The 22,962-nt window shown below is 37.5% G+C and overlaps 3 protein-coding genes across 6 annotated transcripts; 2 read left to right on the top strand and 1 right to left on the bottom strand.

The window, feature by feature from the left end:
- The first annotated feature begins 224 nt into the window (after positions 1 to 224).
- Positions 225 to 6,823, top strand: dhrs13a.1 (dehydrogenase/reductase (SDR family) member 13a, tandem duplicate 1). Of its 2 annotated transcripts, XM_026273930.1 has the most exons (6): positions 225 to 679; positions 895 to 1,013; positions 5,229 to 5,352; positions 5,453 to 5,779; positions 5,866 to 6,153; positions 6,321 to 6,823. In XM_026273930.1, the coding sequence occupies exons 1-5, from the start codon at positions 550 to 552 to the stop codon at positions 6,123 to 6,125; spliced, it is 960 nt and encodes a 319-aa protein (XP_026129715.1). In that variant the 5' UTR covers positions 225 to 549; the 3' UTR covers positions 6,126 to 6,153; positions 6,321 to 6,823. The 2 variants fall into 2 exon arrangements, with proteins under 2 accessions (XP_026129715.1, XP_026129714.1); XM_026273929.1 differs by having other exon boundaries at positions 241 to 679; positions 5,866 to 6,823.
- Positions 6,824 to 7,319: 496 nt separating this feature from the next.
- Positions 7,320 to 10,072, top strand: dhrs13a.2 (dehydrogenase/reductase (SDR family) member 13a, tandem duplicate 2). Its single transcript, XM_026273928.1, has 5 exons — positions 7,320 to 7,627; positions 7,754 to 7,872; positions 7,944 to 8,067; positions 8,188 to 8,514; positions 9,591 to 10,072. Exons 1-5 carry the CDS (start codon positions 7,399 to 7,401, stop codon positions 9,848 to 9,850), a joined length of 1,059 nt encoding a protein of 352 aa, XP_026129713.1. The 5' UTR covers positions 7,320 to 7,398; the 3' UTR covers positions 9,851 to 10,072.
- A 1,003-nt stretch (positions 10,073 to 11,075) lies between these two features.
- On the bottom strand, positions 11,076 to 21,800 carry LOC113109985 (F-BAR and double SH3 domains protein 2). Of its 3 annotated transcripts, none has more exons than XM_026273926.1 (20): positions 21,559 to 21,800; positions 21,098 to 21,195; positions 20,933 to 20,978; positions 18,759 to 18,835; positions 18,529 to 18,673; positions 18,314 to 18,447; positions 18,076 to 18,130; positions 17,717 to 17,845; positions 17,204 to 17,326; positions 16,450 to 16,545; positions 15,331 to 15,447; positions 14,389 to 14,487; positions 14,073 to 14,225; positions 13,868 to 13,990; positions 13,700 to 13,774; positions 13,345 to 13,537; positions 13,000 to 13,223; positions 12,730 to 12,880; positions 12,206 to 12,264; positions 11,076 to 12,124 (listed from the first exon to the last, which is right to left on the bottom strand). In XM_026273926.1, exons 1-20 carry the CDS (start codon positions 21,577 to 21,579, stop codon positions 12,041 to 12,043), a joined length of 2,202 nt encoding a protein of 733 aa, XP_026129711.1. In that variant the 5' UTR covers positions 21,580 to 21,800; the 3' UTR covers positions 11,076 to 12,040. The 3 variants fall into 3 exon arrangements, with proteins under 3 accessions (XP_026129711.1, XP_026129708.1, XP_026129709.1); XM_026273923.1 differs by having other exon boundaries at positions 13,700 to 13,783; positions 21,559 to 21,799; XM_026273924.1 differs by having other exon boundaries at positions 13,006 to 13,223; positions 13,700 to 13,783; positions 21,559 to 21,799.
- Between the last annotated feature and the right edge of the window lie 1,162 nt (positions 21,801 to 22,962).

Here is a 22,962-nt window from a genome sequence, read left to right as displayed (position 1 = left end):
AGCTTTGTGTTTTGTGCTTTGTGTCAGCCTGCTCTTCTGTAAGATTAGTAGTTTTCTAAAGTTAGCATTACTATTATTTTTATATCAAGGGGTTTTTAAAAATCTACAGTACATATATTCTGATGCCTGCCTTTTGCATGATGCAAACAATTTAGTTGGTTTAAAGGGGTACTAAAAAAAACATACTTAACATTTTCATCTAGTGTATAATTGGACAAGCTTGAATCGGATACATTTACGATGAAGGGCTGATATAAACAGGGTGTTTCAATCATTTAGATACCTCTGACACCTAAAAGGTCCATCTTTTATTTCAGGTCAGTTTCCTCAGAAACTATAACAAATATTTAGTGTAATGAATTTAATCAGCTCAACAGTGGTGTAATGTTCAGTACAATAGCTGTGAGTGTCTGGGCTTTGGTTGTGTAATCTGAACAGACTTTACAGGAGGGGGTTTTTGGCTCCAGGCTCGTCTTCCTGTTCCTGGTCTGAAGGAGACCGAGGTCTTTCATAAGCAAATATAGCAGTTATTGCTCTGATCGTCTGAATATGATGTTTACCGTTCTGCTCATTTGCGGAGGACTCGTCGGGTTTTACCTGCTGCTGTGCGTGACGGTGTTGCACCTGCCAAAATGTAAAAGTATGGCCAAGCTGCACGGGAAGACCGTGATCGTGACCGGTATGTGCTCGGTTTTAGTGCATTTGATATTCTCTGCAACCAGTCACGCATGTCCTCATTTTATTATTATTGACAATTTAAAACCGCTTTTGCAGATTTGACTCTTCTCGTTACACAACGCAAAATTGACAACTCGTCCACTAACGTTCGCACAGGCGTTTCTTGGTCAGGAACTGAATAGCCAAGAGTGACATTTTAAGCTGGTTTAATTGCAGGAGCAAACACTGGCATCGGCAAAGCCACCGCGCTGGATCTGGCGAAAAGGGGAGCTCGAGTGATTCTAGCCTGCAGGGACGAAAGCCGAGCTCGGGCTGCTGTCACAGACATCCAAAGGGTGAGAGCGAGGCGAGCATTATATAATGACCGCTGTTGAGATTAATGGCCGTTTCTAAATAATAAGACGGAAGTTAAAAGTCCACAAGGGGGCGCGTTTCATGCAAAACCACTCCGCTGCATTCAAATATCAGGTCGTGTTTACTTTCACAAGTTATATATTTTAACTGTTGATTGTTATCTTATAAAAAAAAGATATTATTTTAAAAAGGTTAGTAGATTACAGTAAACACCTTATTACTTTATTAGCTCTTTGAATCATAACGGCATATTTAAGCCTGTTGATCGTTTTTATGTGGTTTAAGGGTAAAAAAAAAAAAAAAAACATTATTTTCCACATACTGTATGCTCCTTTATGCCCTACCTTTCTGATTTTTGCATAGCTCATCATTCTGAACAGCTAGGTGTGCTCTGATTGGCCACCTATCCAGTACGTTGTGATTGGCCGAATACCTCAAGCGCCTGACGGAAATGTTACACCCTTTACCATACTGTGATGCCGTGTCCCGGTGGGACGAGACAAAAATAATAAAACCCATGACAAACAAGGCATTCATCCAGTGAGGTCATAATTACTGATTATAAAGACTTATACTGTCTTTTTACGTGTTGTGTTGCATATCACGCCACCTAATCATAAAACCATGTCTGCATTTGTGATTGGAGAAACATCATACAACCAGCACTACTCTAAACTGCTCAATACTTGCGTTTGAATCATCAGTGGCAAATTCTTCACCTATGAAAACAGACTGTTGCAAAGTTGAAATTGGCCCTTTATAGAAACAGCCTTTGTGCACAGCCGACCTCGTACTCTCCCAGGTTCAGAAAACAAATCCTCCGTAAAATGTGCTGCACACATCTGAATATTTGGATTGAACTGTTCGGAAACAGGGTTGTCAATACAATTTAATCACTGATTTCTAGTGGTGTCCTCTTTTTGAAGGCCAAACAAAGTAGTTTCACTTTCAAACAGCTTCAGGGTGGCAGAGCCAACAATAGACAGCGCTACAGCGAGAAAGTTACGCCTTCTTTCTTTGCATAAACATTTGGGCATTTATGCAAATCTTCCCGCACAGTGACCTAGACATGGGGCATGTTTTAATAAGGCATTTTAGGAGGGTGTGGATAAGTCTTAAAGGTCCCGTTATTCGCACTTTTTTTGAAGCTTGGATTGTGTTTACAGTGTACAATATAACATGTGTTCATGTTTCGCGTGTAAATAACAGTATTTTTCACACAATTCACCTATCTGTATACCTCTGTTTTCACTATCATAAAAACGGGCTGATGACTTCCCTGTTCTATAAAGTCCCTCCTTCAGAAATAGTAACGAGTTCTGATTGGCCAGCGGTTCCTGTGTTGTGATTCAACACCAGCTGAGTGCATGCGGCCCTCCTGGTAACCTGATTGGGCTAAAACGCATTTGCTGGAGATGTATTTATAATCACAGGAGCCTTTTTACTGACAAGATGCACATGAAAATCGCATTCGTTTTTTTTTTTTTTTGCACAGCCCTAACATCGAGTTAACAAAGCTAAACAGCGTTGCCCTTTGTGTAATAAGTTACAGAAACTGTTACAGGCACCAATTTAAATAATAAAACACACTTACCGGTTGTGGTCCATAAACAACGCCTTCTCAAGACAAAGAGAACTGCTCCATCTTTCAAGAATAATCTTTGTGCGAATCCGGCATTAAACTGATTGAGATTGAGGAAGTTGTCCTCAGCAACAAGTGCTTCACATAGTTTTACATGTGGATTATAATTTTTGAGAACCGAGTTAAACATAAATTGTAATCATTAATCTCCAAGTAAAGCGTCTCTGGGAAGCCCAAACAAAGATAATTGGACTCTTAACAGCGTTTCAACGACATGGCAAACACAAAAGCAGCTCTTCCTTCTTCTCCGTCGAGCGCAACAAGACCACGCCCCCTGTTTGTGTATTCATTTGGGCTGAGGTTAGTCAAAAAACTGTTTTAGTGACGTCATTACTGCAGGAACTAGGGGGCTGTAGTCCAAACGGGTCGTTATTTGTAGGCGAATTCTGTTAAATAAAATATCTCACTTGGCATTGAACTTTGAGCTTTAGAATTTTACAGATATTATTTATACTCTAACAACAACATTGCACACTAACTAAAGTTTAAAACATGGGATCACGAAGAAGGGAACCTTTAACTTTTATAAAGAATAGCCTATCTCTTTGGAGTTGAGACTTTAGTCTTTGCAACTTTTAGGGATCTTATCTATGCACCAAGAAGTCGTGGCCTAATGGTTAGAGGGTTGGACTCCCAATCGAAGGGTTGTGAGTTCTAGTCTCGGGCTGGACGGAATTGTGGGTGGGGGGAGTGCATGTACAGTTCTCTCTCCACCTTCAATACCATGACTTAGGTGCCCTTGAGCAAGGCATCGAACCCCCAACTGCTCCCCGGGCGCCGCAGCATAAATGGCTGCCCACTGCTCCGGGTGTGTACTCACAGTGTGTGTGTGTGTGTTCACTGCTCTGTGTGTGTGCATTTCGGATGGGTTAAATGCAGAGCACAAATTCTGAGTATGGGTCACCATACTTGGCTGAATGTCACTTCACTTTCACTTTTTTCACTTTCAACAGCTTGTAACACTCCAAAGAGAAAGGAAAACTTGAGATTGCATCATCTGACCCCTTTAAAACTGCTGTAAGCTAAATTAACAATAAATCATTTTTTATTTAAAAAACCTGAAAAAAAGGGGATGAGGAACCTGAGATTTTTTTATTTTTTAGATTTTTTTAACATATACAGTGACTGAAAGTGCAAATGAGGTAAATGTTAATGGTTAGACTTTTGTTTAACACACAAGTTATTCTGAGAAAGTGCAAAAATGTTTGCTGAAATATATATTGTTTGACGTTAGAGTGTAAAATCTATATTATTGATATTATAAAGTGAGTTAATCTTCACAAAGATACTAAATATTAAAGTCTGCATGAAATCAAAATAGACTGTATTTATTTTACTAGCGCATGGTCAGCAATGTGATCCTATCCTGTCTTAAAGGGACACTAAGTAGGAATTACTCCCATCTAGTGGTGAAATTGTATTTTGCATTCAAACTAATTTTGCTCTCCAGCGCCTCGCTTTTTCAAATGCGCGTTGCATCTATGGTAGGCCATATGTACCAAAAAGCTTTGACAGGATGTCTTCTAATAGCACTTCGTCGAGTTTTCCTTCAGGTGAACAGGTGTGTTATTTCAAACAAACTGCAACATGACAACTAACAAACGAATGTTACAGTATGAATTACTGACTGTGGAAAACATGAAATATTGTAATTAGTAGTTATGTCTTCTTTATTCGTTATATTTTCTGAATTATATGCATTGTTAGATATAAAAAAAAATTATAATATAGATTGTAACACTGACTTACCTGTCGAGAAGAAAACTGGCCACTTCAGCGTCTCTTTTGAAATCTGTATCAAGCATTAGCTCTTTCCACCTAGAAAAAGCTTCCCCGACATTAACTCTTGTTTTCTGTAATCTACGGTCACATTTCCTTTTATGTTCTATTTTTTGACTGTTTTGGCGACGATGTTTTCTTCTCCTGTGGCGCGGCATATGTATGGTCCATAATAAGAATGCAATCCAGACTTTTAAACTTGCCGGTGCAGTTTCAAGCGCCTCTCACTGCTCTGCACCTGCGTTTCTGGCTCTGACCGAAAACGCGTTGTGGAAACGCGTTGGCTTAGTACTTTTTGTCCCTCTCTGCTATTATAGTTTTGCAAGATGGCCGAACTACATGGAAGCCTCCGTCGACCTACCCGTCCCATGTATATAAAGATAATAAATTCTTCATTTACAAGGATTAGTTTAAACATTGGCATAGGTATTTGTATACCATTGAGGCCATATTTATGAATAAAAATATTGATTTTAGATAATAAAATACCTAAAAAGTTACTTATTGTCCCTTTAAGCTATCAAAGATGCTATTTTCAAACCGGTTTGATATTATTGTCACGTGATCTCATAATGTGAGTGAAACAATGATGAGGTGCAACTACTCCCAGCCAATCACTGTGCAGATGATACAGTCTTATCCATATCAGTAGCATGCTGTATTATTGCACAAATCTGTGATGCTGCTATATAAATTTGCAGAATTAATTTAGGAATGTATGAAATCTGTGAATCTATGCATGTGAAATCAATAAACTGATGTGACTGGCACACAGGAATCAGGAAACAAAGAGGTGTTGTATATGCACTTGGATCTGGCCAGTCTGAAATCTGTTAGGTCTTTCACTGAAAACTTTCTCAAGAAAGAATCCAGATTGGACATTCTTATCAACAATGCAGGTAGATATTAAATATATGCAATTGCAATGAAGACTTTTGAAGATAACTAATTTCAAATCTTATGTTTAAAACCTTAGTATTGATGTTTCTGTTTTTGTAGGACTTGTAATTGATGGCAAAACTGAGGATGGCTTTGGAAGGATCTTTGGCGTCAATCACCTCGGTCATTTTCTGTTAACCATCCTGCTGTTGGAAAGGTTAAAAGAGTGCGGCCCAAGCAGAGTTGTGACAGTCTCTTCAATGGCCCATTCCTGGGGAAAAATTGATTTTGACTGCATCAACACTCATAAAGATTTGGGTTTAGGAAATTCTGCAGTGGCCTTATTAGGGACGTACAGTCACAGCAAACTCTGCAATGTCCTGTTTACGCATGAACTGGCCAAGAAACTCAAAGGCACAAATGTCACCTGCTACAGTCTTCATCCAGGTCAGTCTGTGTTCTTTATTCTTTAGAAATCAGTGCTTGATAAAATATCGTGAGTCGTAAGTAATCAATGCTGAATTATTTTGTAGGGGCCATCAAAACGGACATTGGTCGCCACAGCAATTTATGGTGGCGGCTGTTCATGGCACCAATTTTGCTGCTTTTCTTTTCGGACGTGGAATCTGGAGCTCAGACGTCTCTTTACTGTGCACTTCAAGAGGGTATTGAACCCTTAAGTGGACGCTACTTCTCTAGCTGTGCGGTGCAGAATGTTTCTGCTAAAGCCAGAGATGATGCAGTAGCCAAAAAGCTTTGGGAAGTCAGCGAGAGGCTTGTTGGTTTAGCGTGAAATCATCAGTTTCATTACACCTGTATGGATTTGGACTAGCACAGTTTGCATATAGTGGCACCCGTGGGCAACTGTGTTAGATAAATCTGTGTTTCTGCATATTATAAATAGCCTGTGTCAGTAAAATGTTGCCGTTCATAACATGCTCTGAACGCAAAAGGAGCTGTTAACTCTTCTAATAAAAATGAAACACAGATTTGGACTAGCACAGTTTGCATATAGTGGCACCCGTGGGCAACTGTGTTAGATAAATCTGTGTTTCTGCATATTATAAATAGCCTGTGTCAGTAAAATGTTGCCGTTCATAACATGCTCTGACCGCAAAAGGAGCTGTTAACTCTTCTGATAAAAATGTTCTTTGATTGTTTTACAGATAGCGTTTGTATACACATTTTGAATGCAACACAAACCGCTCTGTATATGATACGTTTTAATTTCCTGAAGTTTACAAGGTTTCCACTGTATAAATAATGTATCTTTGTCATGCCAAAGTAAAGACGTAACTCAAAGGGTGTGTCTGGGGACACCGAAGCCTTACTGAGCTGAATGTGTCACCTCTCCCAGTTAGAATATGTAAGTGGTTTAATAAAAAAACAATATGCATCATCACCTGCGAATTGCAGGTGTCACAAATACGTCAATTATGGCATGTTCCTTCAGTTTTACCAATAACTACTACAAATTTAATATACATTTTTTTTAAGAATCATGTGAATCAGTCTTGTGTAATGGCTGCTGAAATTTATCTTTGCCATCACCAGAATAAATCACATTTTTTAAATATAGTACCTATAATGATAGAATTTTGTCAGTTCTAACACAAACTGTGGCATTTGCTGTATTTGGTCTTAACATGTTACCAAACGTTGTTTGTAAGGGAAAAAAGATACATAATTTTGAATTGAATTAAAACTTAAATTTAATTTACAACCTTGTTTGTGTGTGTTTTCTATAAATTGTTTACTTGTGATGATTATTTAATACTTTATTGGTAATTAAAAAAAATATAAAAAAAATATCATGGTTTTAGACCCATATTTTGGTAAAATATAATTCAAAGATCGATCAACACATTATGAATATGTAAGCACCTTTAACTGATTCGTTATGTCAAAACAAAAGTAGGCTACTCCATTTTCAAGAGTTTCCAGCTCTATTTTGTACCCCATTTGTAAATAAAATATGCCAAGATATTAAGATAAATGAGCAGTCCTTGGCCTTGAACGGTCTTTTGTTCTCTTGAACACGTGAAAACTGGTTTCGGTGAGCACTCATGCGGAGATGGAGAAAAACCCGGACCGGTTTATCAGGCTCTGGCCCGGGCGCACTACATAAAACCGCCCGCAGGCGCAGACTCCTCCAGCGGATCACAAACATGATTCACCTCCTCATCGCCGGTGCGCTCGTCGCGGCTCTTTATGTCGTTTTGGTGGAGACGTTGTTTAAGAAGTCAAAATGTAAAGGAACCGCTGACATGACCGGGAAAACGGCTATTATTACAGGCAAGTGTTTTTTTTAATCATTCTTAAAACGCGTTTGTATCCTTCACGGTAGCTTTGGGACGCCGAGGAAAGCCTGCACGTGTTTTCTGTGGTAATGAGAGATGTTTGGCTTGATGTTTCTTTCAGGCGGGAATACTGGTATCGGTAAGGCCACAGCTCTAGACCTGGCAGGTCGTGGAGTAAGAGTCATTCTGGCCTGCAGAAACCAGAAGAAAGCCGAGTCTGCTATAAATGACATCAAGAAGGTGAGGACCATCACCTCTGACCACTGATTCAAGAGTTTTGAGTGTTTACTGAGCCCGTATTTGTTGTTCAGGCCACAGGAAGCAATGATATCCTGTTTATGGAGCTTGATCTTGGAAGCTTCAAATCTGTACGAGCGTTTGCTGAAAACTTCCTCAAATCAGAGTCAAAACTGGATCTGCTCATCAATAATGCAGGTAAGCCAAACCATCAATTCTGTTTCAAATCAGATTGTAAGCAATGTCTGGATATCTTGATTGAATACTGAGTATTATGTTCCACACATGGCATGGCTTTCAAGTGATTTTTATGTTTAGGTCTTGTGGCAGATGGTCGAACCGAGGATGGTTTTGGCATAGAGTTTGGTGTCAACCATCTCGGCCATTTTCTGCTCACATGTCTTCTGCTGGATCGTCTGAAGGAGAGTCCTGCTGCTCGTGTTGTCACGCTGTCCTCCATGGCCTATCGCTGGGGCAAGATTGATTTCGATTCTCTTGTTACCACCAAAGACCTGGGGTCAGGGAGATACAGCTGGCAGTTCTTCCAGGCCTACTGCAACAGCAAACTCTGTAATGTGCTGTTCACTCACGAACTGGCCAAGAGACTGAAGGGCACAAACGTCACCTGCTACAGTGTTCATCCAGGTAAATCATACTTGAAGGAATAGTTTATCAAGTTGAAGATCTGTCATTATTCACCCACCCTTATGTTATTCAAAACCTGTATGACTCTCTTTCCATTTGTTTGTACATCACTCAAATTCCTCTTTTTGCGTTCCACAAATGAAGAGACCTAGTGGTTTGGAATGTCACAAGGTTGAGTAAATTATGGTAGTTATTTTTTTTTGTGGTCATTTAAAGGATAAGAATTTGACAAGCAATGCCTCTGTGAAAATTTTCAAAACCATTTTTTTTCTTCATTGTTCTTAAGGTGAGGTGACTCTAGTGAATTTTCGGCAAAATGTAACCATCCAAAAAAAGGGGATGTTGTCAAAAGTCACACAGAAGTGACTTTCAAACCAAGCAATTTTCTGTTGGCCAACGTGGCAAATATGACAAACCCATTGTAAAATCTGTGTGGACAAAAGTTTCACACACACACAGTTTCCAATTGTGCCGATTTCTTTTGAATTAATTGGACTTCATCCTCAAAGTGGTAAATATGACCACACCTTTTGACCATATAATAACAGAAGCTCCATCCGAAAGTTCATAGTGTATAGTGAGTACTACATTTGGTTTGAAACTTCATGAAAACATTTCGTACATGTAGTTTTAATATGGGTAGTACAAGTGAAATTCTAATGTACTACATCAACCATGATTTCACAATCACATGACCATGGCCATTCACAACGTGTTGTGTACTAATCATGAATACGCACTTATTTGTTCATGAAATCAGTATGTTTTCTACCAACTGGATACACTGAAGTGCAAAATCCCACTCCCAGTATGAATGAAACGATTTAAAATGATAAATAATGAAATGAAGAAGTACATGAGTAAAATATATGAATGAGACCCTTAGTTTTTGCGTGTGAATTCCAGATCATTGATACTAATCTAGCCTATCATCTGGAACGCTCAGAGCCATTTCCTTTTTTTTTTTTTTTTTGAGATAAACCTGATAAACGTGCATCTTTTATATTCTCTATTGAAGATGTTTAATCCCTGATCAGTTGGGTTGAATGCATACATATTGTTTCACCCTTTTGCAGGTGTTGTAAAGACCGAGCTCTCCCGCAATGTGAGTCTCTGGCAGAAAGTTTTCATCGAGCCAGTGGCTAGACTGCTATTCTTGGACCCAAAAACCGGGGCCCAAACAACTCTTCATTGTGCCGTTCAGGAAGGAATCGAGCATTTGAGTGGACGTTATTTCTCATGCTGCACTGTGGAGGAAGTCTGTGCCAAAGCCAAAGATGATGCGGTGGCCAAAAAGCTTTGGGAAGTCAGTGAACGACTGAGCGGCCTTTTATAAAGCCAGAGGAACTGCTTGTGTTTCTGCCTGTGAACTTTATTTATCCCTTAAGGGGAAAAAAAGACCAAAACATATGAAGTGATAAAATTGATTGTGGCATTTTAATGTTTATGGACGCACAATTATTTACAAGGTTTACAATGTTTTAATTTGTTTCTTTTTAACTGCTATATGCTCTTGAAGTTTTTTTTTATTTATACTATATTAAAGTTTCTAATGGAACCACTATTCTCCTGGTTGGTTCTTTATTGTATGAATAGTGAAATTATATTTGGTATAAGGCAGAATTCCAACAAACATGAGTGATGGTAATTTCTGCTTGGCTAATTCCCAACTTGATTAAACTCAGACATGCACCTTTTTTTTTACATATTGCCGCTAAAACTTTTTTCTGCCACATAAAAGAACAACGATCTATCTACGTATTAACTGCAGTTTTTTTTTTTGTCTCCCAACTGAGACCTTTTCTTGCATTTTTTTCCTCAGAATCGCGAGACGTTAACCAAAAAGTATCGTAATTCAGTGTATTTGTCGCAATGCTCCTTTTTTCGCAGAATTTCGAGGAAAAAGTTCTAATATATATAAAAGTTATCTTCCATTTACAAGAAATCGACAGCACTCAAAACTGAGTGAACACTCAAACTATGACTTGACTTCGTCACTTAATATCGCACGAAAGTTGAGTTCAAGTGTAAAATCCCCCTGCTAACAAGCTATTTATATCATTTTCGAACGTAGATTCGTATCTCAAGCAGGTTTGTTTAGGTTTAGTTATGAGTGCTTGAACCCGCAGGCGTTTAACCCGAGCTCAACTCCACTATACGAGCACGTCTCGCTACACAGAGAATTAAACAATTAGGCCTATTATTAATGTGAGTTTGTGACTATAAAACTGAAAACCGCTGAGACCGCACTTAACATCAAATCCTCTTCAGAAGGTACATTTTGACATTGTTTTGGAATGCGGAAACAAACTGTTTATAATTATGATCATAAACCAGAATAATTTGATAAATATAAATTTGCAATATAAAAAAACAAAGTAATGTTTTATACAGGAAAAGTAAGCAACGCACCACAGTTACAAACGGTCTCGTCTGCCTTACCTCAAATATAAGGTGGATAAGGCGTTCATTAGTAAAAGGAGTTACAGAAACTATATATATATATATATATATATATATATATATATAATATTTAATTTTATTGTGATCCACTTCACAAAATATGTAGACAGAAATGTTTTTACTTTCTTTTTGATCAGAAAAAGCCTCTGAACGAACAACATGAAATCTGACAGGAATAAATCTGTGCATCATCCTGAGACATTATTTTAAAATGACACAAAACTGAATGTAGTGACCTTTGTAAACCTCTGAATCTTACCTAAATGAAAAAGTTCTCACAAATTAAGACATAAAAAAGTAAAGTAAAATATTTTCCCCTCCAATTTTCCCACACAACAACAAATGATATGTGGCTGCTACAAACCCCTTTCCTTTTGTACTCCACAGTAGAAACAGTCAAACACTTTTGGAATAAAATGAAGATGAAAATTATCTCTTTTTTTTTGGTGAACCATCTTTTTTTTTTTTTCTTTTTTTTAAATACTGTGGAACAAAAAATTAATGTTTCTCACCATCTCCACGTCTTTTTTTAATTAAAGAACATGCCAACAAAAAGAAAACAAGAATTTCCAAAATAAAAGTAAATACTGTAATGCATTACAAACTAAATCTAAAGTGCTCAGGTTGTGTTTAGCCTCATGAAATATACAATACCTACAAAGTGAATATTCATTCAAATAATGACTGATCAGATGATTAAAATACTGACAATAAAGGTACAGATTAGCTAAAACTACAATATGCATCTAAACATGTTAGCCCTAAAATTGTTTATGGACAGAATATATAATCATACATACAAAGTCAACACTGAAATTGCCACTTTTCCCTTTAAAGTCTATTTGTATCTCTAGTAAAGCCTGCTTTTGCATGTCCATTCATTAACACATTTGGGCCTTGTCAAAAACATACTGGAGGAGGAGGTCCGGAACCACTTAAGGATTTGTCAGCTTGTGCATCTCTATTTTCAAGAAGTTTCAGAATGTCAACCCTGCATTGGAACAAATTCACGCAGTGCATCCCAGCATGACAACGCTTGTAAAAATGTGTCCCAAAGTGTCACTCAAACCAGTGTGATCTCCACCTCTTCTCTCTTCTGCACCTGGCCCTGCGCCTGCTGTTTGGGTGGAGGAGGAGCAGTTCTTACCTGCAGAAAACAAAAACATCCATCAGAATTCACAGAAAAGCGCCCATCATTGGCATGCAGCTTTAGAAGTGCAGATCTTACAGGTCTCAGGCCCGACCCGCCCTCTCCTGGGGATCTGGGTGATGGGGTGTGGGTGTGACCTGTGGAGGAATAACACAGATGAATGTGATTCTGACATCTGATAAATCTAATAAGGGAACAAAAGGCTCAGTAATGTTGTTTTATCATTAAAACGTTTTCATAATTTACATAATTCCATAATCCTAATATTAAAAATGATCTTCGTTACTTGAAATAAAGTTGAATATATATATATATATATATATATATATATATATATATATATATATATATATATATAGATATAAAATAGATATAACTGAAAGACGTAAAAAAAAAAAAAAAATATATATATATATATATATATATATATATATATGTTTTTTTTTTACTTTAGAAAGTAGCTAAATTAATAAATTGCACATTGTGTATTTTTATTATTCAACTTTTTTAAGAGAATCGAGATGTGAAACTGAACATCATTAAAAATGTAAGAGTGAGGTTTACTATAAAGCTTTAGGATTTGCAGTGGTGCCCTGTCTTACTGTGGCTCGAGATTTTGGGGGGTTCTGGGGTTTGATAGCCATTTAAAATGAGTTTGCTGGTCAAAGATGGCAGTGGGACAGATTCTGGGCTGCTACAGGATGGAAACACAGTGGGTGGACAAGCTGGTTGATCCAAAACCGACAGAGACACCTGGTGGTAAGAAACAGTTATTACAAAACATATTTCAGCGTTGAACATAGGCTTGCTGTAAACATGAACAAAAAACGTTTTCAATGTGGCCAGTGTTTTCCGATAGTAGGTGTATAAACCTGTACATTCATGCTCTTGTGTGCTTGTGAACTCTCCGTTCTGCATAGATCCTCCACTAACACTGCGGGAAAGACGCCCACCGCGCCGTCGAACTCGCCCTCCCAGAAGCCATCATCTTCTTGGTTGTGTTTGCTGAGAATGCAAATTATGGCTCCCTCTGGGAAAGACAACTCATCCTCTGTCTGAGCCTCATAGGCGTACAAAGCCCTGGCCAGATTTACGGCTGTGCAAAAGAGAAAGAGGGTAGAAAATGTACAGTTTTGTTCAATTATTTTAAGCATTCAGTACTATAGTACTATAAACTGGCAGTACTCCAGTTATTATACTATAACCAGTGGTCTCACGGCTGCAATGAGTGTTTGGGCTGCTCTGGGTGAGTGTCTCTATTTCTGGCTCTTGTTCTGCAGAAGTCCTGGAGGTGTGTGATTGGGCGTCCATGCTGGAGAAAGACTGGAGCATCCTCAGTAGAGAGCTGGAGGTCGGAAGCTGCAGGTATTTCTCTGGCACATATCCCACCTGCCCTGCTCTGTTCCTAGCCTGAAAAACATACACTCGTCCAATTAATGTCAACATCCTAAGTGCCATGTAGTTCAGGGGTTTTCAACCCTTAAGGGCCCCAAAAGGATGTTAATGTGTCAGTAGAAAATTAGAAATATAAAAAAGACCAAATGTATTTGAACAGAACAAAACTGAATATACCTTAACCCAGTCCTCCATGTCTCCATCATCAATAAGCTCCAGTATCTCTTGTTCCTGGATTGTGAGCTCATCAGACTGAGATGCCTGTGGAAATAAAGCACAGGAAATGACATTGCAAATGGATGAATAGACCAAAGAACATGGGGCTGGATCACATTAGGTGTGCACCTGATAGCAGTACAGCACAGAGCAGGTGAGAGGGTAGTTCCTGTGAGTGCTGGAGGGACTGGAGCTGCTGTCGTCCAGTGTCTCCGTGTCCTCATCATCTTCTTTGTCAACATCTACAGAGTGCTTTAAACATTTATTGTAAGACACGATTAGAGAGGGTTTATAGGTTTGCGTGAATCTGGTTTTGACTGTAAGAGAGACTTACAGAGAATGAAGCATCGTGGGTATTGAGGCCCGCCCATCTCTCGTTCTCCAGTTCCTCCATCACTTGGTTCATGGCACTCTTCAGCCAGACATCTACAGCCACACCAATGTCTCTGAGGAGGTTCAGACGCGCCTCTGCCTTCAGTTTCACCGTCTACAGGAAGAGTGGACTCATCATTTACCAACCTACTACTGAATGTGCAGCTTTAGTTTAGTCAGGAGTAGCGACCAGCAGAGGGCACGTGAGTTTTTCCCAGAGGTGATGGACAACTTCTGAACTAGATTGATGTACAAACACAAATAATCACACTCTTCACCTCTGATTTCCGAATGCATTCTCTTGCATCATCTATTTTCAGCTCCAGCTCATTGTTATTCTGGTCCTGTAGATGTGACTCTTCATACTCCAAAAGAGTCTAAAAAAAACATTGAGCCAAACACAAATTTCATACTGTATATTATAATGCTGTGATGCCTAAATTAACTTATAGCATTTAAAATGAATGATTTCCTTTTACAAATGTTTTATGTTTAATTTATTGTCAAAATAGATTTATTATTATTATTTATTTTTTTATTGAATGCTGTTGTTATTCTTGTGATAATTCACTCAAATGAAACAGGTTTTACATTTTTATTTGACTGAATTTGGTTGTTATAGTTTTAGTTTTATTTAGATAAAATACATTTTATAATATTTTATGATATTTTATTGAGTTATTGTTTTATTTTTAATTTGAGACGAAACAGATTTTATATTATAGTTACACTTTGCAATATTAAAGTATGAACTAAGAATGAGTAATATATTTTTGTAGCATTTATTAAGCTTTATAAATAAGATTTCAAATAGCATTTATACATTGTTTGTTCACGTTAGTGCATTAACTAATGTTAACAGATACAACTTTTTATTAAATTTTAAAATGCTTTAATTTTAATAATGTATTAATAGATGTATTTTAAATAGCATTAATTCATTTAATAAATATTGATATAAATATAATTAATTATAATTATAATTTTTATTTTTTATTATTATTTAATTTTAATTATTAAATTTTAATTTACATGAAAATAATCTTTTAAGATTTTACATTTATTTTCATATTGCCCATTTATCAGTCACATTTTAGTACTAGTACAACCCTAGTATACAAATGAAAAATAAATATCTAAATAAATGATGAAATATAACAATATTTTAAATATCAAAAATCAACATGCTAAGGCATTATATTGTTTCAGTGCCCCCTCACCCGCTGTGTAAGGATGATGTTTTTGTGTTCTCTGGCCACACGTGTGGCCCATTTCCGTGCTTCTTTATTCAGACTGTGTTCTTCAGCCGTACCACTCTCCTTCAGCAGCTCCCTGACCTAAAGAGACCAAAAAAAAGAGAGTTTACTTATACACAACACAGCCCTTGTTTCTGAATATGAAACCTTGATCGCTTCTCAGAGCCCATCTGTACACAAAAGTCCCAGCATAACTTGGAACAACATCAATCTCCCAAACTGAAAGCTTTGCACTCTTCAAATATTATGTCTGTAAATATTGACAGACTAAATGATTAGGTGACGTAAGCTCTTGAAAAATGATCCTTCGAGATGCTACTCTACAGAGCAACTCCTGTTCACCACAACTCCTTGACAAAATGGTTTTAGCATAAGAGAAGAAAAAACACAAACCATCAGTCTCGTCTGGGAGTGAGAAAACACAGAACCCTGCATGCATCAGCTGGTCTACATGCATCCAAAGAATGTGATAAAACAGTTTCTAATAATATACAGTATTTGTTTTATTAAGCTTTATATATTTTGGGATGGGGGAATGGGAGGTGTTCATGACGGGTGCAAGAGGTGGGGCAGGTTCACTTCTCAATGCCCTCTTTTCACATGCCGCGTTGCTTCCTGCCGGCACTGACGCACAGTTTTCCCTGCTCTTTTCCCACCACCAGCGCTGAGGGCTGCATCTCTAATGTTTTCTTTAGGAACAGACTAATGCTTGTTTGACTCGCAAACAAATAGAGGGTTAGCGAACAAACGGGCCCCTGTGCTAGTGTGGTGAGGGGTGAGATGACTTGCTGGCAGCAGGGGGCGCTATTGCATATTTGTAAAACAGTTGCACAGTCATGGAAGAACGCATTCGGCCTACATTAGAGCACTTTCTCTCTTTGTCAGACTGATTAATGAACATATAAGTCTGTTATAATGTTTTAAATGACATTTAAAGCGAAAGAGAAGTTTTTGGATAAGATTATGGGGTGCACGTTCATTTAAAACATTGAATCCACAAGAAATGTAAAATCTTTTTGAATGACTGTTATATGCTCTGTTTGTGCGATGTTGTTGTACATTTTTGAAAGGAAGGCAACATACCGAATCATTTTCACAGGGCTGATACTGAAAGGGGGCAGCTTTCTGAAACACTGGGTTGTCCTGAATTAATATCTGTTGGTGAATATCCTGTGTCACCTATAGACACACACACATACATGCAAACACACAAGGACAATTACGTTTATGTAAACTACTTGACTAATGTCAAGATGTCACATTTACAATAGCACAGCTAACATAATCTTTCCCTGGGAAGAACGAGAGACCACCAGAACAGGTAGTTCATGAATAGTGTGTGTGTGTGTGTTGTAATCTGATGCTAGACTAGAGACATTAAACCTGAGTCACACAAACTGAATGGAAACACTGTGAGAATCATCGAATTACAACAACACAGGACTACAAACAGACCTAATGACAGGCTAAAGGCTGTCACTGCTGAAAATCAGTCGATTACTCTTCAAATGTACACATAATAATAACAACTTACAGTAATTTTATATTTCTAATTTCAACATTTTTTGTTTTTCCCAGTTACTGCAGACTTGAAACATAAATATATCTTTAAAAGAACTGTCTGCTCTAATATAGAGTAAAGATTTCATTCCTAAACCACTGAAAACTCTCCAAAGCAGGTACATTTCTCTCTTTAAGGTCAGTATTAACTGCTTGAGCTGGGATTTGATCCAATAACCCTCTGGTGGCATATCATATTACCTGCTCTACATTCGGCCACTGTGGTTCATGTGTGTTTTTCCGTAGCAGTGTATACTCAAGTGTGTGTGTAACTCACCCCACTGGAAGTCTCCAGCAGGCACTGAAAAGTGTCTTGAATGCTTTGAGACGTCTCAAGCTCTGTCTGACACAGTGAAATCAGAAAACTCTGTACGTGATCGTAGAAACTGCCATCTAAAACCTGGACTCAAAAACAAGGAATAGTATTTTTATTATCAATTGGATCTTTGTTTGTGATGAAAGTGATTATAAATTATATATATATATATATATATATATATATATATATATATATATATATATATATATATATATATATATATATATATATAAACTGTATGTTTATATAATCATGTGTATTCCTGTGATGCAAAGATGTATTTTCAGCATCAATAATCCAGTGTTTAGTGTCACCAGATTTTTCAGAAATCATTCTTATATGCTGATCTGATGCTCAATAAAGATTTCTTATTATTATCAATGAAAACACTGAAAAATGTTGAAAACAGTTGTGCTCTGAAGATGATTTTAAATAAAAACAATGAATAAGATGAGCAACATTTGGCCTCACCCTTACGCAGCTGATCAGATCTGTCTCATAATAGCGGTCCTGATGAGCGTTAGTGGCTGACAGTGAGAGCAGGTAATCATTCCTTGCTTGTGTGGCTTTGGACTTCCATTCGTTCTTCTTGGCTTTCAGCTGAAATCGACAGAAAATTGTCACAATGATTTTGCAAGCAAATTCTACTACATAAAGATGGCAGAACATCATTCACTGTAGTTGGATAACATTTATTTGTGTTATTAAGTTTAAAGTTTAACTCTGGGTGAGTGTTACATGGTAATCTTAACATGAAAAATAGGAGAAATGAGCATGCACTAGTATTAAATATCAATACCAATATGTTACTGATAAATTGTGCATTGTACCTTCACACTCGCCCTCTTCAAACTGGAGCGTGACTGAAACAGACTGAGCCTTGACCTTGTTTTTGCACAAATAAACAGGAATAATAGAAAAATACCAGAGAAAAGGAAACAAGAGTAAGGGAAAACAGCAAAAAAAGAGGAATCTTCATTTAAAACTGAAAAACACGATAACCCTCTGCCCTGTTCTTGTGGACAGCTGATGTCTCTTCCTTCACATGTGACAGGTCGGCAAACGTACTTAGCCTCCATATCAGCTTTCTCTCTCACAGTCTGCGCTGTTTGTTCCGCCTCCTGGTAGGTCTTCCGGTTCTTCTCCAGGTCTCTGATCGTGACCTGCAGATCGGCCTGAGCTCTTGCCAGCTGTTCGCAGCACTGAGAGAGGACAGATGAATAAACATGTTCGGGAATGGCCGATGTTACGCTTTAGTGCAGAGTGTCTTTTAATGCAGTTACCTTCTTCAGCTGAAGGTCTTTCTGTGCTCTGAACGTCTTCACCGGATCTGAGATCTGGCTTCTGTAGTTCTCACATCCGTTGATACGAGACTGGCTCACTTTCATCACACCCTCCAAGTAGGATCGCCACACGGCCCAAACATTTCTGTACACATGCATGCAAACATCTTTCAAAATTGAAAATCAATCATAAATGCTCTTTTCTGTGCTCTATCCATCCCTCTTATTACCTGGAGTCTTTCTGCTCCTCTGATGGGGCTCCGGACCACTCTCGCTTCATGTACTGTGATGCAAGCTTCTGCAGAGCCTACAAAGTCAAGCCACATACATTTATATAGCAGTTCATACAATACTGATGGTCTTCTAGCCAAAATAACAGTTCCATAAGTCATAATAATGCTTCTTCAGATAAAAAGGTTCGTCCCTTCTTGTCCTCTCACATCAAAATCCACAAACACATCTGTTTAGAAATGTTTTTGATGGTGCTTGATCTGATTTCTCTCCTGATTCAGACAAGATTACTTTTTCACTGGAGAAAGCAATATTATGGATAGAGGACTCGTATTTTAGTTGGAAGCGATTGTTTGATTACGTCTTGATGATGGATTTTTACTTCACAAAATACGTTAATTGATGGAATGGTGTGGATTACTTTTGGGATGATTATTGTGATGTTTTTATCAGCTGTTTAGCTTCTCATTCTGACGGCACCCATTTGCCGCAGTAGATCCATTGGTAAGCATGTGATGTAATGCTCAATTTCTCCAAATCTGTTCTGATGCTGATGAAGAAACAAACTCATCTACATCTTGGATGGCCTGAGGATGAGTAAATTTTCCAGTTGCTTCAATATAATGTCATTAAACATTCATGAAAGTTTAGATTTAAAGCTTCCAAGAAGCATTAAAAAAAAATCCCACTTCAATCATTGCCACAAAAAATAAAACAGATGCCTTAGAGAAATGTTTCCTTTTATCCCATCACTCCAGATCAGTGCAAATGTGGAAAACATGCAGGACAACTTTCAATCCGTAAAGGCGAAACCCACATGGGTATTGACTATTTCTGCCTGTCTGCTTGACACTTAAATGCCAGACAGCGGTACAAACTGCGCCAACATGTGGATTTACATGTGAGTAAGCAACTGGCTGCCTTTGAAACAGAAGAAAGGAGAAACTAACACTCACTTTCCATCTTCAAGTCAAGTAAATGTCACTGTACTGGACTGATCTCCAAAAATCACAAACAATTTGGTAAAATATCAAAGCAAAAAATAAAAAAACTTAGTTCCTTTCATTACTTCACCGCTACTCTCTTAAAGTAAAAAAAAAAAAGATTATTTATTGGCATCAATAGTTCTAAGATGAACCTTTAACATCAATGGAACCTTTCCGTTTCACAAATTCTTCAGAATTTTAAAAAGTTTATCATAATAAGAAAAAAATATATATTTTAAGAACTTTTTACCGGATGGTTCTTGGAAGGCAACCAAAACTGGTTTTCAATGGGACTGCCGTGGACTGCATTTTTTTTTAAGGTGTACTGATGATAATTCCGGCAAAGTTTCAACAAACTGGAATAACTGAACCGTAACAAGTTCCAAAAAGTACAAAGAGTGAGTACCATCCCCCCAAAACAGTGAAGATTTGCTTTCTGTCCCTAAGACTACAATCTGGCACTGTCAACCCAGTCCTAAAAGCTGCCAGCTCTGAAGAGTCGACTCAGGAAGAGACCTTGAAGAAGAGAGAGATTCCTGTCTTCCTGAGCCAATCAGCATGCAGCAGCTCTGCAGGTGCACAAGCTTCAGATCCAACAGAAAAGAACCCCTCACTCACACACACACACACACACACACACACACACACTCACTCACACACACACACACACACACACACAGATACTGAGAGTCATTCAGACAGCTGGGCTCTCCATTCACCAGGTGATCACACAGATCTTATAGTATCTTGATGAAGATGGTCACCATGTCAGGTTGTAAATAATATAATATAAATAATTTGGGTGTTTGTTAATGCAATATACACACTACAATTAATTATCTTACGCTGAACGAGGCTGCATTTATTTGATCAAAATGCAGTACAAAGAGTAATATTGCGTAAAAGTATTACAATTTAAATTTTAATATTTTGAAAAATGTAATTTATTGCTATGATGGCTTTTAATTTATACCTTTACATCACTACAAAAACAAACTAACCTAAACTAAACTCACTTGTGAACTAAACAAAATGTCAGGGATCAGTGGAAGACGCATCTATTCATCATTAATACATCTGTCATTATGCTGAACAGAAAATCAGAACAAAAATCAACCTGTATCATCAAAAATAAACATACTTTAAATTATGAACTCTTACAATTGGATATAATGGCCTCAACTCACCTGCGAGTAATCTTTCTCTATTAGCGCTTTCTTCTGACTGTATGTCCTGAGGATTAAACACACACACAGTCAAGCAGTTCAGCACTAATACACCAGCAGACAGACAGACAGAAAACAGCCTGATAGGTATTTTAAAAGCAATGTAAAATGTGAATCAAACCCGACCTCAGATCCTCAAGGAAGTCCAAATCTGTCTGGTGTTTGAGCTGGAGTCTGTTCAGCTGCTCTGTGTGAGTCTGTTTCACCTCTTGTGTGACTTTTACCTGCAACACACACAGTGACAGCCTATGGAGAACCAACTCTGACCCAGATCACACCAGCCTGAAAGAGAAACCCGTGTCTGGCATACTTGAGTCAAAGGAGACGGGGCAGATGCCCTGCAGTTATCCTAATTAATAGATAATTAACTGACATTATGGTTAGAACAGACAGCTAATCAACATCTATCTATCTATCTATCTATCTATCTATCTATCTATCTATCTATCTATCTATCTATCTGTCTGTCTATCTATCTATCAGTTTGTTTTAGTCAAACAAACAAAGAGACAATAAAAAAGCAAACAAACAAATAGCCTATACTCTCACGACAACAACACATCGTAAAAAGAAGCAGGTCGTCTCACCTTTCTTGGAGGAGGCTGCATGTCTGGATACAGGAAAATACAGGGAAAAACTCAGAAATTCACCTCGCAAAACCCAAACACATCTGTAGGACGGAGATACGCAGTGCAGAATAATCTGTTTAGACGGAAGAAAGAAAAAAGAAACCTCCACTAAAATACTTCAAGACCCCTCCGTTGAGCCGCTCACGTAAAAACTCCGCTGAGAAGTGAAGTGAGAACTTCAGTCAGAGGAGCAGAATTCGGAAGAACAGCGCCCTCCAGTGAACGAGTAATAATATATGTTTTGAAGAATAATATGACAATTCACTATTGTAAATTACAATTTGTAATGTATGTTTATGTGTGCGTATGTGATACATGTTTCCGTTAGAATATGAAGCTAAATATGTACAGACTAGCGTGTAGTAGCCTAAGTGTGTGTATCAGACAAAGATGAATGAGAAAAATCGCATTCATAACTAGAGACTAGAAAGTTATTTCTATAGTCTTTGCCCTTAATCTGCCTCTCTCATTCCATTTATAATTGTAGTGACGACGATAATAAACGTTATCAACTGTCAATTAAATGTATTACACCTTAATTATCATAAAATACTCACGAAAAGGCTCTGCGTATTGATGAAATGAGGCCATCTAGTGGTGGGCGTATGTAAGTGGGACACTTACCAAATCAAACTGAACAAAGTTCAATATAATAAATTATAATAAATTATTTCGTTCTATTTTTAATAATAATGATAATTAGCAGTATTTTAAATATTGCATTTGGCTATGTATTTATAATATGATTATGAATAATTATTGTTGTAGTTGTTTATCATAATACAATACATGCAATACATCGATTTCTAAAAGTGCACTGTTACTAGCTGTTTAAACTGTTTCAATACCTGGGAAATACTCTAGATTACAGTTAATTCCTGATTTAGAAAAAAATGCAGTGCCATGCAGTGATGATGAAGTTTCTAATTACAGGTTTCACAGATTCTGTTATACATTTGTCATTAATGGTAAAAAAAAAAAAAAAAAAAAAAAAAAAACTACTTCAATTACTCAGTGTTTGCTAAATTTAGCCAAAGTGTGCATTTGAAAATGATGTGCTTTGCCTGTCCACAGAGTTACAAAATCATTCAGAACCTCTTTGTTCAGACATCTCCAGAAAGTAAATGAGTTCATAAAAACAATACTTTTAATTCAAATCTAAAAAAAAGGCAAAAGGTGTATAATGTAAGCCTGTTTACCCAGAAACTGTGATTTAGAGGAGTGGGCTTCATTATGCATATATGGCATTAAATCTGAGCAAGGAGACTGTTAACAGGAGAAACTGTTAAGACTTACAGTAATACACAAAAACATGAAGTAGAGATTAAGAAATACAGGAAAGGAAGAGAATATTCCACGTAC

This window comes from Carassius auratus, chromosome 10 (assembly GCF_003368295.1).
Source record: "Carassius auratus strain Wakin chromosome 10, ASM336829v1, whole genome shotgun sequence".
NCBI classification, from domain to species: domain Eukaryota; kingdom Metazoa; phylum Chordata; class Actinopteri; order Cypriniformes; family Cyprinidae; genus Carassius; species Carassius auratus.
This window is presented reverse-complemented; position numbering and strand designations above follow the sequence as displayed.

What these genes read in the sequence shown, in the direction of transcription:
- dhrs13a.1 (XM_026273930.1), top strand. Translation starts at nt 550, where the DNA reads ATGATGTTTACCGTTCTGCTCATTTGCGGAGGACTCGTCGGGTTTTAC. An exon ending in CTGTCACAGACATCCAAAGG is followed by an intron (nt 1,014 to 5,228) that starts GTGAGAGCGAGG and finishes ACTGGCACACAG; the next exon opens with GAATCAGGAAACAAAGAGGT. An exon ending in CATTCTTATCAACAATGCAG is followed by an intron (nt 5,353 to 5,452) that starts GTAGATATTAAA and finishes CTGTTTTTGTAG; the next exon opens with GACTTGTAATTGATGGCAAA.
- dhrs13a.2 (XM_026273928.1), top strand. Translation starts at nt 7,399, where the DNA reads ATGCGGAGATGGAGAAAAACCCGGACCGGTTTATCAGGCTCTGGCCCG. An exon ending in CTATAAATGACATCAAGAAG is followed by an intron (nt 7,873 to 7,943) that starts GTGAGGACCATC and finishes TTTGTTGTTCAG; the next exon opens with GCCACAGGAAGCAATGATAT. An exon ending in CTGCTACAGTGTTCATCCAG is followed by an intron (nt 8,515 to 9,590) that starts GTAAATCATACT and finishes ACCCTTTTGCAG; the next exon opens with GTGTTGTAAAGACCGAGCTC.
- LOC113109985 (XM_026273923.1), bottom strand. Translation starts at nt 21,579, where the DNA reads ATGCAGCCTCCTCCAAGAAAG. An exon ending in TAGAGAAAGATTACTCGCAG is followed by an intron (nt 18,836 to 20,932) that starts GTGAGTTGAGGC and finishes TTGACTTTGTAG; the next exon opens with GCTCTGCAGAAGCTTGCATC. An exon ending in ACATCATCCTTACACAGCGG is followed by an intron (nt 14,488 to 15,330) that starts GTGAGGGGGCAC and finishes TGTTTTTTTTAG; the next exon opens with ACTCTTTTGGAGTATGAAGA.